General features: G+C 45.4%; 1 protein-coding gene across 3 annotated transcripts; it reads right to left on the bottom strand.

Annotated features, from left to right (window-relative positions):
• Positions 1 to 302: 302 nt before the first annotated feature.
• On the bottom strand, positions 303 to 15,370 carry LOC124019021 (zinc finger protein 239-like). 3 transcript variants are annotated; one of them, XM_046334374.1, is made up of 4 exons: positions 15,086 to 15,370; positions 8,648 to 8,996; positions 8,001 to 8,178; positions 303 to 1,973 (listed from the first exon to the last, which is right to left on the bottom strand). In XM_046334374.1, exon 4 carries the CDS (start codon positions 1,905 to 1,907, stop codon positions 783 to 785), a length of 1,125 nt encoding a protein of 374 aa, XP_046190330.1. In that variant the 5' UTR covers positions 1,908 to 1,973; positions 8,001 to 8,178; positions 8,648 to 8,996; positions 15,086 to 15,370; the 3' UTR covers positions 303 to 782. The 3 variants fall into 3 exon arrangements, with proteins under 3 accessions (XP_046190330.1, XP_046190327.1, XP_046190328.1); XM_046334371.1 differs by having other exon boundaries at positions 304 to 1,973; positions 7,989 to 8,178; positions 15,086 to 15,369; XM_046334372.1 differs by lacking the exon at positions 8,648 to 8,996 and having other exon boundaries at positions 304 to 1,973; positions 7,989 to 8,178; positions 15,086 to 15,369.
• Positions 15,371 to 16,701: the final 1,331 nt, after the last annotated feature.

Here is a 16,701-nt window from a genome sequence, read left to right on the forward strand (position 1 = left end):
GTTGAAGTCATTGCGTTATTCATAAATGATTACTCACCTGATAACATAACATACTACATTAAATGGAAAATTATTACTATAATAATTCAATATTTTATCATTAACAATCAAGTTATTACATTAACCGTTGTTACAAGATAGCATACATAGTTCTTGCCTTTGATCTCATGGATATTATTACTCAATGTATAATTGATTCATTTTAGGAACAAATCCATTTAGATATTATTAAAGTTCTTGTTTAGAAGATAATGGCTAGAATGTATTGATCAATTGAATACATGAGTTATTTTAATTGAAACTTTATTTAACTTGGCAAGTCAGTTAAGAACAAATTCTTATTTAGAATGACAGCCTACCGGGGAACAGTGGGGTAACTGCCTTCTTCAGGGTCAGAGGACAGATTTTTACCTTGTCAGTTTGGGAATCGATCCAGCAACCTTCCGGTTACTCGCCCAACTGCCGCCCAATATACACCTATTGTTCAAACATTCTACATAATGACATTTTTATAATAATAGTGTCATAAGTATATGAAAGAAGATACAATTATCAACACCCCCCCCCATCCAACACACAGGTTTACTATGACATTATCAATGATAACGTTTATCAATTTAAATCAATGTGTGATATTACATAGACACAGGGGAGACCTGATCCTAGATCAGAGCTGCACATTATGCTGCACAGAGGTTACCATGGTGATCAGACTGAGGAAACTATTTAAGAATGGGAGATGAATATGACTGTTCACTAGATGTGTTCTATTGATCCTTTATTTAGGGATCTGGAAATTGTGTCAAATAGGAGGGAGTTGAAATATGGCAAATTTGAGCTTTCTGGTGTTTTTTAATTTGCCCTAAACGAGCAAAGCTCTCTCCACATAGACAGACATAGGGTTTCTCTCCAGTGTGTGTTCGCTGGTGTGAGATCAGGGTCCCTGACTCGGCAAAGCTCTTTCCACAATGATCACAGCTATAAGGCTTCTCTCCAGTGTGTGTTCGCTGGTGTGTATTCAGGGTCCCTGACTCAGCAAAGATCTTTCCACAATGATCACAGCTATAAGGCTTTTCTCCAGTGTGTGTTCGCTGGTGTGCAGTCAGGGTGGAAGCTAGAGCAAAGCTCTTTCCACACTGATCACAGCTATAAGGCTTTTCTCCAGTGTGTGTTCGATGGTGTATAGTCAGTGTGGAAACTCGAGCAAAGCTCTTTCCACACTGATCACAGCTATAAGGCTTCTCTCCAGTGTGTATGCGCTGGTGTTTATTCAGGGTGGAAGCTAAAGCAAAGCACTTTCCACACTGATCACAGCTATAAGGCTTCTCTCCTGTGTGTATGCGCTGGTGTATAGTTAGTTTATCTGATACAGCAAAGCTCTTCCCACACAGATTACAGCTATAAGGCTTCTCTCCAGTGTGTATGCGCTGGTGTCTAATCAGGGTGGAAGCTACAGCAAAGCTCTTTCCACACTGATCACAGCTATAAGGCTTCTCTCCTGTGTGTACACGCTGGTGTATGGTTAAGGCTCCTGCATTAACAAAGTTTTTCCCACAATCAAGGCAGGGGTAAGGCTTCTCCCCTTCATAAATTCTCAGATGATATTTGAAGGTGTTATATGAAGCAAAACTCTTCCCACATTGATCACAGCTGTAAGGCTTTTCTCCTGTGTGTGTTCGCTGGTGTGTAGTCAGGTTGGAAACTCGAGCAAAGAACTTCCCACACTGATCACAGCGATAAGGCTTCTCTCCGGTGTGAATACGCAGGTGAATTATGAAGGACCTCCGTGTAGTGAAACTCTTCCCACAGTCAGAGCAGCTGTGGTGAGATTTCTTCCCCTGTACGTCTGTGCTGGTGTTTGAGGTGTTCTGATTGGGAGAGACTCTTCTCTGCCTCGTCAGCAACATGTTGTAGTTGAACCTCCCCAGATGATAAGTCCCTCCCACTGAGAGAGCGACGGTTAGGAGAGTCCCCTGTGAAACAGACAATGAATAACTAGGTTTTGGAAATATCCATAAACAAATATCAACAATATATTACTCAGTGGATAGTTCATTAGGTACGCTACCCCGTTCATGAAAATAGGTCACTCCTACAGACAGTGAGTAACGTGGCTATGGCTGTCATGTTTGTCATTTATTATCATGTCTTGTCCCTGTGCTCCCCATTCTGTTCGTTTCCCTCTGCTGGTCTTATTGGGTTCTTTCCCTCTTTCTATCCCTCTCTCTCCCCCTCCCCCCTCTCACTCTCTCGCTCTCTCTTCTCTCTATCGTTCCGTTCCTGCTCCCAGCTGTTCCTATTCCCCTAATCATCATTTAGTCTTCCCACACCTGTTCCCGATCCTTTCCCCTGATTAGAGTCCCTATTTATTCCTTTGTGTTCCGTTCCTGTCCCGTCGGTTCCTTGTTTAGTATTCACCATGCTGTGATTGCGTTTCGCCCTGTCCTGTCGTGTTTTTTGCTGTGATTGTGTATCGCCCTGTCCTGTCGTGTTTTTTGCCTTCATCAGATGCTGCGTGTGAGCAGGTGTCTCTGTCAACTACGGCCTGCGCCTACCCGAAGCGACCTGCAGTCTGTGGCCGCTTCTCCAGTTATTCCCCTCTACAGACTAGAGGATTTTTGTTATTCCCTGTTTGGACTTAAATAAACTCTGTTTCTGTTAAGTCGCTTTTGGGTCCTCTTTCACCTGCATGACAGAAGGAACCGACCAAGGAATGGACCCAGCGACTTCAGACGCTCGTTACACTGCCGTCAAGATCCAAGGAGCCATGCTCGGCAGACACGAGCAGGAATTGTCTGCTGCTCGCCATGCCGTGGAGAACCTGGCCGCTCAGGTTTCCGACCTCTCTGGACAGTTCCAGAGTCTACGTCTCGTGCCACCTGTTACTTCCTGGCCTGCCGAGCCTCCAGAACCTAGGGTTAATAACCCACCTTGCTACTCCGGGCAGCCCACTGAGTGCCGCTCCTTTCTCACGCAGTGTGAGATTGTGTTCTCTCTCCAACCCAACACATACTCTAGAGAGAGCTCGGGTTGCTTACGTCATTTCACTCCTTACTGGCCGGGCTCGAGAATGGGGCACAGCTATCTGGGAGGCAAGGGCTGATTGCTCTAACAAGTTCCAGAACTTTAAAGAGGAGATGATTCGGGTTTTTGACCGTTCAGTTTTTGGTGGGGAGGCTTCTAGGGCCCTGTTCCTTATGCCAAGGTGAACGGTCCATAACGGATTATTCTATTGAGTTTCGCACTCTTGCTGCCTCTAGTGAGTGGAACGAGCCGGCGCTGCTCGCTCGTTTTCTGGAGGGACTCCACGCAGTGGTTAAGGATGAGATTCTCTCCCGGGAGGTTCCTTCAGATGTGGACTCTTTGATTGCTCTCGCCATCCGCATAGAACGACGGGTAGATCTTAGTCACCGGGCTCGTGGAAGAGAGCTCGCATCAACGGTGTTTCCCTGCTCCGCATCGCAACCATCTCCCTCCTCTGGCTTTGAGACTGAGCCCATGCAGCTGGGAGGGATTCGCATCTCGACTAAGGAGAGGGAACGGAGGATCACCAACCGCCTGTGCCTCTATTGTGGAGTTGCTGGACATTTTGTTAATTCATGTCCAGTAAGAGGCCAGAGCCCATCAGTAAGCGGAGGGCTACTGGTGAGCGCTACTACTCAGGTCTCTTCATCTAGATCTTGTACTACTATGTCGGTCCATCTACGCTGGACCGGTTCAGGTGCTACATGCAGTGCCTTGATTGACTCTGGGGCTGAGGGTTGTTTCATGGAGTGGGTTCGGAAACATAACATTCCTTTCAGACCGTTAGACAAGCCTACGCCCATGTTTGCCTTAGATGGTAGTCATCTTCCCAGTATCAAATTTGAGACACTACCTTTAACTCTCACAGTATCTGGTAACCACAGTGAGACTTTCTTTTGATTTTCCGTTCACCGTTTACACCTGTTGTTTTGGGTCATCCCTGGCTAGTATGTCATAATCCTTCTATTAATTGGTCTAGTAATTCACAATATTGATTGATCCTATCCTGGAACGTTTCTTGTCATGTGAAGTGTTTAATGTCTGCCATCCCTCCCGTTTCTTCTGTCCCTACTTCTCAGGAGGAACCTGGCGATTTGACAGGAGTGCCGGAGGAATATCATGATCTGCGCACGGTCTTCAGTCGGTCCCGAGCCAACTCCCTTCCTCCTCACCGGTCGTATGATTGTAGTATTGATCTCCTTCCGGGGACCACTCCTCCTCGAGGTAGACTATACTCTCTGTCGGCTCCCGAACGTAAGGCTCTCGAGGATTATTTGTCTGTGTCTCTTGACGCCTCCTGGTACCTTAGTGCCTTCTTCTTCTCCGGCCGGGGCGGGGTTCTTTTTGTTAAGAAGAAGGACGGTACTCTGCGCCCCTGCGTGGATTATCGAGGGCTGAATGACATAACGGTTAAGAATCGTTATCCGCTTCCCCTTATGTCATCAGCCTTCGAGATTCTGCAGGGAGCCAGGTGCTTTACTAAGTTGGACCTTCGTAACGCTTACCATCTCGTGCGCATCAGAGAGGGGGACAGTGGAAAACGGCGTTTAACACTCCGTTAGGGCATTTTGAGTACCGGGTTCTGCCGTTCGGTCTCGCCAATGCGCCAGCTGTTTTTCAGGCATTAGTTAATGATGTTCTGAGAGACATGCTGAACATCTTTGTTTTTGTCTATCTTGACGATATCCTGATTTTTTCTCCGTCACTCGAGATTCATGTTCAGCACGTTCCTGTTCTACAGCGCCTTTTAGAGAATTGTCTCTACGTAAAGGCTGAGAAGTGCTCTTTTCATGTCTCCTCCGTTACAAAGTTATTTCCGCTGAAGGCATTCAGATGGATTCCGCTAAGGTCCAAGCTGTCAGTGATTGGCCCGTTCCGAGGTCACGTGTCGAGTTGCAGCGCTTTTTAGGTTTCGCTAATTTCTATCGGCGTTTCATTCGTAATTTCGGTCAAGTTGCTGCTCCTCTCACAGCTCTTACTTCTGTCAAGACGTGTTTTAAGTGGTCCGGTTCCGCCCAGGGAGCTTTTGATCTTCTAAAAGAACGTTTTACGTCCGCTCCTATCCTCGTTACTCCTGACGTCACTAGACAATTCATTGTCGAGGTTGACAGCTTCAGAGGTAGGCGTGGGAGCCATTCTATCCCAGCGCTTCCAGTCTGACGATAAGGTTCATCCTTGCGCTTATTTTTCTCATCGCCTGTCGCCATCTGAGCGCAACTATGATGTGGGTAACCGTGAACTGCTCGCCATCCGCTTAGCCCTAGGCGAATGGCGACAGTGGTTGGAGGGCGACCGTTCCTTTTGTCGTTTGGACAGACCATAAGAACCTTGAGTACATCCGTTCTGCCAAACGACTTAATGCCCGTCAAGCTCGTTGGGCGTTGTTTTTCGCTCGTTTCGAGTTTGTGATTTCTTACCGTCCGGGTAGCAAGAACACCAAGCCTGATGCCTTATCCCGTCTGTTTAGTTCTTCTGTGGCTTCTACTGATCCCGAGGGGATTCTTCCTTATGGGCGTGTTGTCGGGTTAACAGTCTGGGGAATTGAAAGACAGGTTAAGCAAGCACTCACGCACACTGCGTCGCCGCGCTTGTCCTAGTAACCTCCTTTTCGTTCCTGTTTCCACTCGTCTGGCTGTTCTTCAGTGGGCTCACTCTGCCAAGTTAGCTGGTCATCCCGGTGTTCGAGGCACTCTTGCGTCTATTCGCCAGCGCTTTTGGTGGCCGACTCAGGAGCGTGACACGCGCCGTTTCGTGGCTGCTTGTTCGGACTGCGCGCAGACTAAGTCGGGTAACTCTCCTCCTGCCGGTCGTCTCAGACCGCTCCCCATTCCTTCTCGACCATGGTCTCACACCGCCTTAGGCTTCACTACCGGTCTGCCTTTGTCTGCGGGGAAGACTTTGAGAGCCGCCAATAAACGCAGGATTAAGAGTCCAAGGTATTGTTGCGGCCAGAGAGTGTGGCTTTCCACTCGCAGCCTTCCTCTTACGACAGCTTCTCGTAAGTTGACTCCGCGGTTCATTGGTCCGTTCCGTGTCTCCCAGGTCGTCAATCCTGTCGCTGTGCGACTGCTTCTTCCGCGACATCTTCGTCGCGTCCATCCTGTCTTCCATGTCTCCTGTGTTAAGCCCTTTCTTCGCACCCCGTTCGTCTTCCCTCCCCCTCCCGTCCTTGTCGAGAGCGCACCTATTTACAAGGTACATAAGATCATGGACATGCGTTCTCGGGGACGGGGTCACCAATACTTAGTGGATTGGGAGGGTTACGGTCCTGAGGAGAGGAGTTGGGTTCCGTCTCGGGACGTGCTGGACCGTTCACTCATCGATGATTTCCTCCGTTGCCGCCAGGATTCCTCCTCGAGTGCGCCAGGAGGCGCTCGGTGAGTGGGGGGTACTGTCATGTTTGTCATTTATTATCATGTCTTGTCCCTGTGCTCCCCATTCTGTTCGTTTCCCTCTGCTGGTCTTATTGGGTTCTTTCCCTCTTTCTATCCCTCTCTCTCCCCTCCCCTCTCACTCTCTCGCTCTCTCTTCTCTCTATCGTTCCGTTCCTGCTCCCAGCTGTTCCTATTCCCCTAATCATCATTTAGTCTTCCCACACCTGTTCCCGATCCTTTCCCCTGATTAGAGTCCCTATTTATTCCTTTGTGTTCCGTTCCTGTCCCGTCGGTTCCTTGTTTAGTATTCACCATGCTGTGATTGCGTTTCGCCCTGTCCTGTCGTGTTTTTTGCTGTGATTGTGTATCGCCCTGTCCTGTCGTGTTTTTTGCCTTCATCAGATGCTGCGTGTGAGCAGGTGTCTCTGTCAACTACGGCCTGCGCCTACCCGAAAGCGACCTGCAGTCTGTGGCCGCTTCTCCAGTTATTCCCCTCTACAGACTAGAGGATTTTTGTTATTCCCTGTTTGGACTTAAATAAACTCTGTTTCTGTTAAGTCGCTTTTGGGTCCTCTTTCACCTGCATGACAATGGCTTGCTATATAAAGCAGACAGACAGGCAGAGGCATTAAGTTCCTGTTTGATTGAACATCCGAATGGGCAAAACAAGTGACCTAAGCGACTGAGCGAGGTATGATCGTCGGTGCCAGTCGCGCCGGATCCAGAATCTCAGAAACAGCCGCCCTCCTGGACTTTTCTCACACGACAGTGTCCAGAGTTTACCAAGATTGGTGCGACAAACAAAAAAACATCCAGTCAGCGGCAGTCCTGTTGGTGAAAACAGCTCATTGATGAGAGAGGTCGAAGGAGAATTGCAAAAATCGTGCCAGCTAACAGGCGGGCCACAAATAGACAAATAACAGCGCAGTACAACCGTGGTGTGCAGTGTGAGATCTTGGAACTAAAAACTCTCAGATCCTCGTCACTAATGGGCTATTTCAGCAGACGACTACACTGTTTCACTTCTATCGGCTAAAAACAAGAAGAAGCTGCTCCAGTAAGAACGCAATCACCAACACTGGACAATTAAGGAGTGGAAAGAAATCAAGGTTCCTTTTGCTTCGTGCTGATAGCAGAGTCAGAATTTGGCATAAGCAGCATGAGTTCATGGACTCATCTGCCTGGTGTCAACGGTACAGGGTGGTGTACTGATGTGGGGGATGTTTTCCTGGCACACGTTTAGGTCCCTTGATACCAACTCAGCACCACAGTGTATCTGAACATTGTTGCAGACCAAACCCAACAGAGTATCTTGGGGATGAGATGGAACGGGCTGTTGGCAACATGAATGTGGCGCTGTCCAATCTGCAGCAACTGCGTGATGCCATCGCGTCAGCATGGACCAACATCATCCCCGTGGTACGTTGCAGAATCCACACGCCAGACAATTCAGGCTGTTTTGGAGGAAAAAGGGGGTCTGTTCCAGAACCAAACAGGTGTACCTAACATACTGGCCACTGAGTGTATATTGTTTATCAATCAATTAATAGAATTTGCAGAATGAGATTGAAGTATAATTCACACACCCACCATTGTTCTTACTTGATGAAATCAGATCTCCATCCTCCTGTCCTTCTCTCACAGCTCCACTCTGCCCCGGTGTTTTCCTGCAGTCGACCAGCCACACAGACACCCTCTTCAGACCCAGCAGTAAGGAGCTACCAGGAGAGTTGTGACCAGGGGACTCCGGCAGGGTGGAGGGGGACGGACTAGCTCTGTCCTGGTGACCACAGGAAGTATTGTACATAGAATATCATTAGACCAAACATTTGATTACTTTAGTCTAAATCTCTGATTGATTGGTGCATCCTTATGATACCTCCTTTCTCCTGAAGTGTGTCATCGTTCACTACTTTCCATAAAAGTACAGTTTTTTTCCCAAATAACTTTGGCACATTTTTCAAATGGAAGATGTTTATTTTTTCACTCTTAAAACAAATGGTCAAAACTGATAACTCTTAATGCCCCGGCTTATGTTCAGAACCTATCAGAATAATTGGAGTTCACCCCTGAGATAATATTGATTGATGCAAGTTGGTGCAGACAGAGATGGTCACCTCGCTTCGAGTCCTTAGGAAACTATGCATGTTTTTTAAATGTATTTCTTATATTGTTACCCCCAAGAAATCTGAAGTCTTATTATATACAGCTGGGAAGAACTATTGGATATAAGGGCGACGTCAACTTACCAACATTACCACCAGGAATACGACTTTCCCGAAGCGGATCCTTAGTTCGGACCACCACCCAGGACAGTGGATCTAATCCCAGAAGCCGACACAAAACAATGTTGCCGCAGAACAGGCAGACTGAGCGGCCTCCTGGTCAGGCTCCGTAGGCGTGCACTTTGCCCACCGTTTCCGAGTATACTACTTGCCAATGTCCAGTTGCCTTCCAGAGGGATTGCCTTCCAGAGAGACATCAGAGATTGTAACATCCTCTGTTTCAAGGAAACATGGCTCTCTTGGGATATGTTGTCAGAGTCGGTTCAGCCACCGGGCTTCTTCATGCGCCGCACCGACAGAGATCAACACCTCTCTGGGAAGAGAAGGGCAGGGTTGTATGCTCCATGATTAACGAATCATGGTGTAATCATAACAACATACAGGAACTCAAGTCCTTCTGCTCACCCAACATTGAATTCCTTACAATCAAATGCCGGCCAAATTATCACCCAAGAGAATCTCATCAGTCATCGTCACAGCTGTGTATATACCCCATCAAGCAGACGACGGCCCTCAAGGAACTTCACTGGACACCATCTATTCTGGGGATGCATTTATTGTAGCTGGGGATTTTAGCAAATAAAATTTGAGAACAAGGCTACATAAATTCTATCAGCCTATTGATTGCAGCACTGGCAATACACTCAACCCCTGCTACTCTAACTTCCACAATGCATACAAGGCCCTTCCTTTGGCAAATCCGACCACAACTCCATCTTGCTCCTACAGTCTTATAGGCAGAAACTCAAAACGGGATGTACCTGTGACTAGAACCATTCAATGCATGTCTGTCCAATCAGAATTCACGCTTAAAGATTGTTTTGATCACGCGGATTGAGAAATGTTCCGGGCAGCCTCAGAACAACATCAATCTATACGCTGACTCGGTGAGTGAGTTTATAAGGAAGTGCATTGAAGATGTTGTACCCACTGTGACTTAAAAGCTACCCTAACCAGAAACCGTGGATGGATGGCAGCATTTGGGCAAAACTGAAAGCGCGAACCACCGCATTTAACCACTGGGAATATGGCCGAATACAAACAGTGTAGTTATTCCCTCCGCAAGTCAATCAAACAAGCGAAATGTCGGTATAGAGACAAAGTGGAGTCGCAATTCAACGACTCAGACACGAGACGTATGTGGCAGGGTCTACAGGCAATTACGGACTACAAAAAGAAAACCAGCTACATCACAGACACCAACGTCTCGCTTCCAGACAAACTAAACACCTTCTTTGCCTGCTTTGAGGATAATACCGCGCCACAGTCGCGGCCCGCTAACAAGGACTGCCCCCCTCAGTGGCTGGCGTGAGTAAGACATTTAAACGTGTTAACCCTCGCAAGGCTGCTGACCCAGACGGCATCCCTAGCCGCGTCCTGGTGTGTTTACGGACCTATTCAATCGCTCCCTATCCCAGTCTGCTGTCCCCACATGCTTCAAGATGGCCACCATTGTTCCTGTACCAAAGAAGGCAAAGATAACTGAACTAAATGACTACTGCCCGTAGCACTCACTTCTGTCATCATGAAGTGCTTTGAGAGACTAGACAAGGATCATATCACCTCCATGTTACCTGCCACTCTAGACCCACTTCATACCGCCCCAACTGGTCCACAGACGATGCAACCACCATCACACTGCCCTACTGTTGATTTGCACAGATTTTGATTAAAAGGAGCATAATAGAATCTATTCTGGATGCGTGAAACTGTTTTGTCCTGATGTTAGCAAGCAGGCATTTGCTCACTGCAGTGCACAACATGCAGTTTACATTTGTATTGTTTTCTCAGCCACAGTTTGAGTTGTGTCTTGTCTGACAGTGAAATATGGCTAGATCTTACCGTAGCTTGGACTACAGAGTAGCTAGCTAGTGCTGCAAAAGCCAAATTGCATTGCAAGGTAGTATTTTGACACTTTCCACATAGTTTGATGTTGGTTTTGAACTGATGTAGTTAGCCATCTATGTTTTGTGGAAATATTTAGCACTGGCTATCGTTAGTGAACTAGCTGTCGTTAGTGAACTAGCTATCGTTATCTACCTTCTGTGTTGAGGTTATATGTTGTTGTCTAGCTCTGGCTAGCTAATGGCTGACGTTATTTGTGTAACAAATCTTCCATAAACAAATATAGCTAGCTACATTTCTTTGCATGTTCATTTGCTAGCTTTCAGCTGACTGGTGTTAGCTAGCTATTTACAGAGGCTGGACTTCGGACAAGCAAGCTAACATTAGCTAATAGCAGCTGTATTGTTGCAGAGCAACATAGTTGCTGACCACCATCATGCGTTTCCACCTCCTCATTCTCATATTACTTTCTTGAGCGTGCCGAGGCGTTGTCAACAGTTTCGTGAAATATGTTTCATTGTGAGATCATGTTACTATCGATGTTCCCCAATAGATTTCACTTGGTTTCCCAAATTAAGCATTGGTTAGCTACAGGAACAGGATTGGAGAGCCAATGGGCATACAGAGTTTGGGTGGAATATCACCTGTCGTGCAGCGAGAGCATGCTCCTCAAACAGTGGTTGATGTGGAGTGAAATGTGTTTTTATATTTATTTCTTAGTTGCTCATATTAAGCACATGATCTGCAAAAAGGAAAAAAAGTAGCCTAACTGGTCGGTGTGCTGCCACCATTTGCTGTTCAACTGAGTAAGGATGACATGTCTTCGGCTTGTCACCAAAAACACTCACAAACTTCTACAGATGCACAATCGAGAGCATCCTGGTGGGCTGTATCACCGCCTGGTACGGAAACTGCTCCGCCCACAACCCTAAGGCTCTCCAGAGGGTAGGGAGGTCACAAAGCATCACCGGGGGCAAACTACCTGCCCTCCAGGACACCTACACCACCCGATGTCACAGGAAGGCCATAAAGATCATCAAGGACAACAACCACCCAAGCCACTGCCTGTTCACCCCGCTATCATCCAGAAGGCGAGGTCAGTACAGGTGCATCAAAGCTGGGACCGAGAGACTGAAAAACAGCTTCTATCTCAAGGACATCAGACTGCTAAACAGCCACCACAAACATTGAGTGGCTGCTGCCAACACACTGACTCAACTCCAGCCACTTTAATAATGGGAATTGATGGGAAATGTAAAATATATCACTAGCCACTTTAAACAATGCTACCTAATATAATGTTTACATACCCTACATTATTCATCTCATATGTATACGTATATACTGTACTCTATATCATCTACTGCATCTTTATGTAATACATGTATCACTAGCCACTTTAACTATGCCACTTTGTTTACATACTCATCTCATATGTATATACTGTACTCGATACCATCTACTGTATCTTGCCTCTGTACCATCACTCATTCATATCTTTATGTACATATTCTTTATCCCCTTACACTTGTGTGTATAAGACAGTAGTTTTGGAATTGTTAGTTAGATTACTTGTTGGTTATTACTGCATTGTCGGAACTAGAAGCACAAGCATTTCGCTACACTCGCATTAACATCTGCTAACCATGTATATGTGACAAATAAATTTGATTTGATTTGTCTGTTTCACCCTGTTCCCTTTCCTGCCCATTTGATAATGGGCCATTCTAAATCAGAACAAGATTAAATTGAGAATAGTCTGATGGGTGAAAATCTGACCACTTGATTTGAGAACAGCTGTACAGCCTGAGGCAAGGAACAGAGCACAAGCTTCTTTCTTTTGTAACTGCCTGAAATCATCAACAGGCTACAGTCACATTGTGCAGCCCATATATGTTTTGATTTCAAATACATTCTAGGTTTATAAATTCAGTTCAATTTGCTTTATTGGCATGACATAACAATGTACATATTGCCAAAGCCTATTTTGGATATTTACAATATAAAAAATGAGAATCAAAATTGTCAACAGGACAACAGTAACAACAATAACCATACATTCAACAATAACAATAAGCATACAGTAGAGGACATGTGTAGGTTGACTGGTCTGTCAGACACTGTCCCTCATCTTATGGCAGGCAGCGATGTAGTGCGCTGCCACCCCACAGCTCTCTGTCCCCTCTCCCAACAGGACGGGTAGCCTACTCTCATCAGAGGGGTCTTTAAAGCCTTGAATAAGGGTTTCAAATTTGGGGAAATTATTATTATTATTTTTTTTAAACATTTTGTCAGGAAATGCAACTCTCAGGTTCTCCTGTGGTGCAGTGGTTGCACAGCCTTTCCTCCACAGGGAGCCAGGTTCTGCTGTGGTACAGTGGTTGCACAGCCTTTCCTCTACAGGGAGCCAGGTTATCCTGTGGTACAGTGGTTGCACAGCCTTTCCTCCACAGGGAGCCAGGTTCTGCTGTGGTACAGTGGTTGCACAGCCTTTCCTCTACAGGGAGCCAGGTTATCCTGTGGTACAGTGGTTGCACAGCCTTTCCTCTACAGGGAGCCAGGTTATCCTGTGGTACAGTGGTTGCACAGCCTTTCCTCTACAGGGAGCCAGGTTATCCTGTGGTGCAGTGGTTGCACAGCCTTTCCTCTACAGGGAGCCAGGTTATCCTGTGGTACAGTGGTTGCACAGCCTTTCCTCTACAGGGAGCCAGGTTCTGCTGTTGTGCAATGGTTGCACAGCCTTTCCTCTACAGGGAGCCAGGTTATCCTGCCGTACAGTGGTTGCACAGCCTTTCCTCTACAGGGAGCCAGGTTATCCTGTGGTACAGTGGTTGCACAGCCTTTCCTCTACAGGGAGCCAGGTTATCCTGTGGTACAGTGGTTGCACAGCCTTTCCTCTACAGGGAGCCAGGTTATCCTGTGGTACAGTGGTTGCACAGCCTTTCCTCTACAGGGAGCCAGGTTATCCTGTGGTAGCACAGAGCCAGGTTATCCTGTGGTACAGTGGTTGCACAGCCTTTCCTCTACAGGGAGCCAAGTTATCCTGTGGTATTGTGGTTGCACAGCCTTTCCTCTACAGGGCGCCATGTTTTCCTGTGTCTACCCTTCTCAATGTCAAGGCTGTGTTCACTGAGCCTGTACTTTGTCAAGGTTTTGATCAGTAACTATGGTCAAATATTTAGCCACGGTGTACTGTCGATTTAGGGCCAGATAGCACTGCATTTTGTTTTGTGTTTGTGCTTGTTTTTCCCATTAAGCAATGTAGTTCTGTTTTGACTGTGTTTGTCATTTGGTTTATTCTGATTGATTGGATGTTCTGGTCCCGAGGCTTCAGTGTGTTAGTAGAACAGGTTTGTGAACTCAGCCCCAGGACCAGCTGGATGAGGGGACTCTTTTCTTTGCTCAGCTCTTGGCATTTATCATTTACAACTAAAGTTGCCAAATAACTCCAAATGTAGCATATAGGACCGGTTTCAAATGAACACTTTTATGCTCAAGATGGCCACTTCCTATTCGCTCCGGAATGGGAAAAATATCCTATTTTATTCAGCTAAGATCAATTATATTCTTCTTACTATAAAAATGATTTAATGTAAAAGAATGACATGGGCCTTAAGTATCTTTTGTCAGCTAAATGAACAAGCCTACAGCCTTTTCCAGCAGCATACCACACTGCGTCTGAAGCTAAGCTGGGATGGTCCGAGTTGGTCCCTGGATCGAAGACTGGATACTGCTGGAAGTGATGTTGGGAGGCCAGTAGGAGGCACTCTTTCCTCTGGTCTAAATATCCCAATGCCCCAGGGAAGTGATTTGGGACATTGCCCTGTGTAGTGGGACATCAGCTGACTGGAGTAAGCTAGCTATTTACAGAGGCTAGCTGCTGGATTTTGGACAAGCAAGCTAATAGCAGCTGTATTGTTGATGACCAGTTTAGATAACCTCAGAATTTATAATTGTCAGAAATTCTACAAAAAAAGGAACTCATTGTTGGTTCCTAACGTAATGCGTGGAATGTGCATGTGAGCGATACATTATGAATTGTAATCAAATCTGTTGCACCTACAAACTTAGTCAATCCATTTTCTATGGTAGCTATATGCTGGTTTTAATCTGACTTCTAGACTTTGAGCTTGGTGGGTGCAGAAAATACTCACCAAGGTAAAGTTGGTTTTCTATTTCAGACATTCGCCAAAAGCCATTTAAAATGGCAAATTTCAATAACTAATGCATTGATCGTCACAGAAACAAAAATAACAAATAACAAAAATAACCATCACTGGTGTAGCATCTCAATGGCCAATACATATCAGCAGAAAACAAGGATTTATATACATCACTGGTGCTTAATTATTTCTCCATGGTTCTGACTTGACCTGCCGGTTGCGCATTGCGTGTATCAATCGGTGTTCGATTGGCCACTTTGATGAAATTACCACCATAGTTTATTTTGTCTAGCTGTTCAAATGTAACGCATAGATGTGGAACATCAAAGAAAACTAGACCTAGACGTTGTCTACACCACAGTAAGGACACTGTTCATAAGTCAACCAAACTTACCCCATCCATCGTGGAAGCGATTATTTCTTCAACGTTTCTTAAAATAACTAAATGTGTACGGTAGTTACTTTGTTTGTACGCTAGGAGTTACGTTCCTTGTCACCGTGTTCAGATAAAGAAAAGCTAAACCAGCGCAATCAAACGTCCTTTTACATATCAAAACTGGATTTAAATCCTGACAAACAAACGTCTCATTGAGACTAATTTTACATCAGAAAGATCCTGAAGAATTATATTTGGTTTAAAAACTAGATAGAGGATGGTAAAAGTACTTCCTGTTGATGCTTTTCAGCTTCTTCTGTGGTGTTTAAAAGGTGCCGCCACCTACTGTATATAGTCATCAACACCTCTCTTCAAGTGGGTGAAGCAGTTTTGGGAGTGTAATTTATTGCTAGAAAATAACTGTTTGTATGGCCTCAAACATATTGTATGCTAAATTAATGGCACAAATGTAGGCTATTTTTGGTATATTCAATACATCATTCATCAATTTAAATTGTAAATTATTAGATCTATTACGTTTTTTGTCATCCTCAATGCTTGTAAATGCATTATGTCCACGTGTGGTTGTATTATTTTAAAATGGGCAAATACAATCAAAATCACAACAAATCATAAGATGTTTATATAAACAACTAAAATAGCTTGCAGCCTCTGACTGACTGAGGTTTGCTGGACGGTGGCAGGCTGAATATGAGATTAGAGAAATTCCGTGTTATTGTCTTTCAAATGAGCTCATGGCTAGATGGCTTTTTAGGGTTTATTTGTATTTATTATGGATCCCCTTTAGTTCCTGCCAAGGCAGCAGCTACTCTCCCTGGGGTCCATCAACATTAAAGCAATTATATACAATTTTAAATATTACAATTCATACCACTTTTCACAACACATTGTGTTCCCTCAGGCTACTTCTCTACTATACCATATCTACAATACAAAATCAATGTGTACTTGTGTGTAGAGTGCGTGTTTTATGTGTACTTGTGTGTAGAGTGCGTGTTTTATGTGTATGTGCGTCTGTGTGTCTCTTCACAGTCCCTGCTGTTCCATAAAGTATATTTGTATCTGTTTTTTAAATCTGATTCTACCGCTTGCATCTTGTACCTGATGTGAAATGGAGTTGCATGTAGTCATGGCTCTCTGCGCCTCCCATATTCTGTTCTGTCTGACTAAGATCACACATAGTCAGACAGCATAGACATAATAAATCGTTCAGCTGTCTCCTTACTCAAACCCCAGAACCATAAACCAACCCTCCATATCAACAGGCATATATCAAATTGTCATTTAGATACAACCAACTCTAAATACAACCAATCCTGGACAAACTCACAGAGGATAGAATGATTCCAGACACTGCCATCCTCCATGGGAAAAGTAGGGAGTGAACTGGCACACACACAGTGGAGCAAAAGATATGTTTACACAAGATGATACCTTGACCTCTAGATATAGTAGATATTCTATCCACACACTGTCCATGGAGTTGGTTCTTTCTTTGCTGCTATAACAGCATCCACTCTGCTGGGATGGCTTTCCACTAGATGTTGGAATATTGCTGTGGGGCCTTGCTACAATTCAGCCATAAGATTATTAGTGAGGTCGGGTACTGAGGT

Source organism: Oncorhynchus gorbuscha, unplaced genomic scaffold, assembly GCF_021184085.1.
Source record: "Oncorhynchus gorbuscha isolate QuinsamMale2020 ecotype Even-year unplaced genomic scaffold, OgorEven_v1.0 Un_scaffold_601, whole genome shotgun sequence".
Classification (NCBI taxonomy): domain Eukaryota; kingdom Metazoa; phylum Chordata; class Actinopteri; order Salmoniformes; family Salmonidae; genus Oncorhynchus; species Oncorhynchus gorbuscha.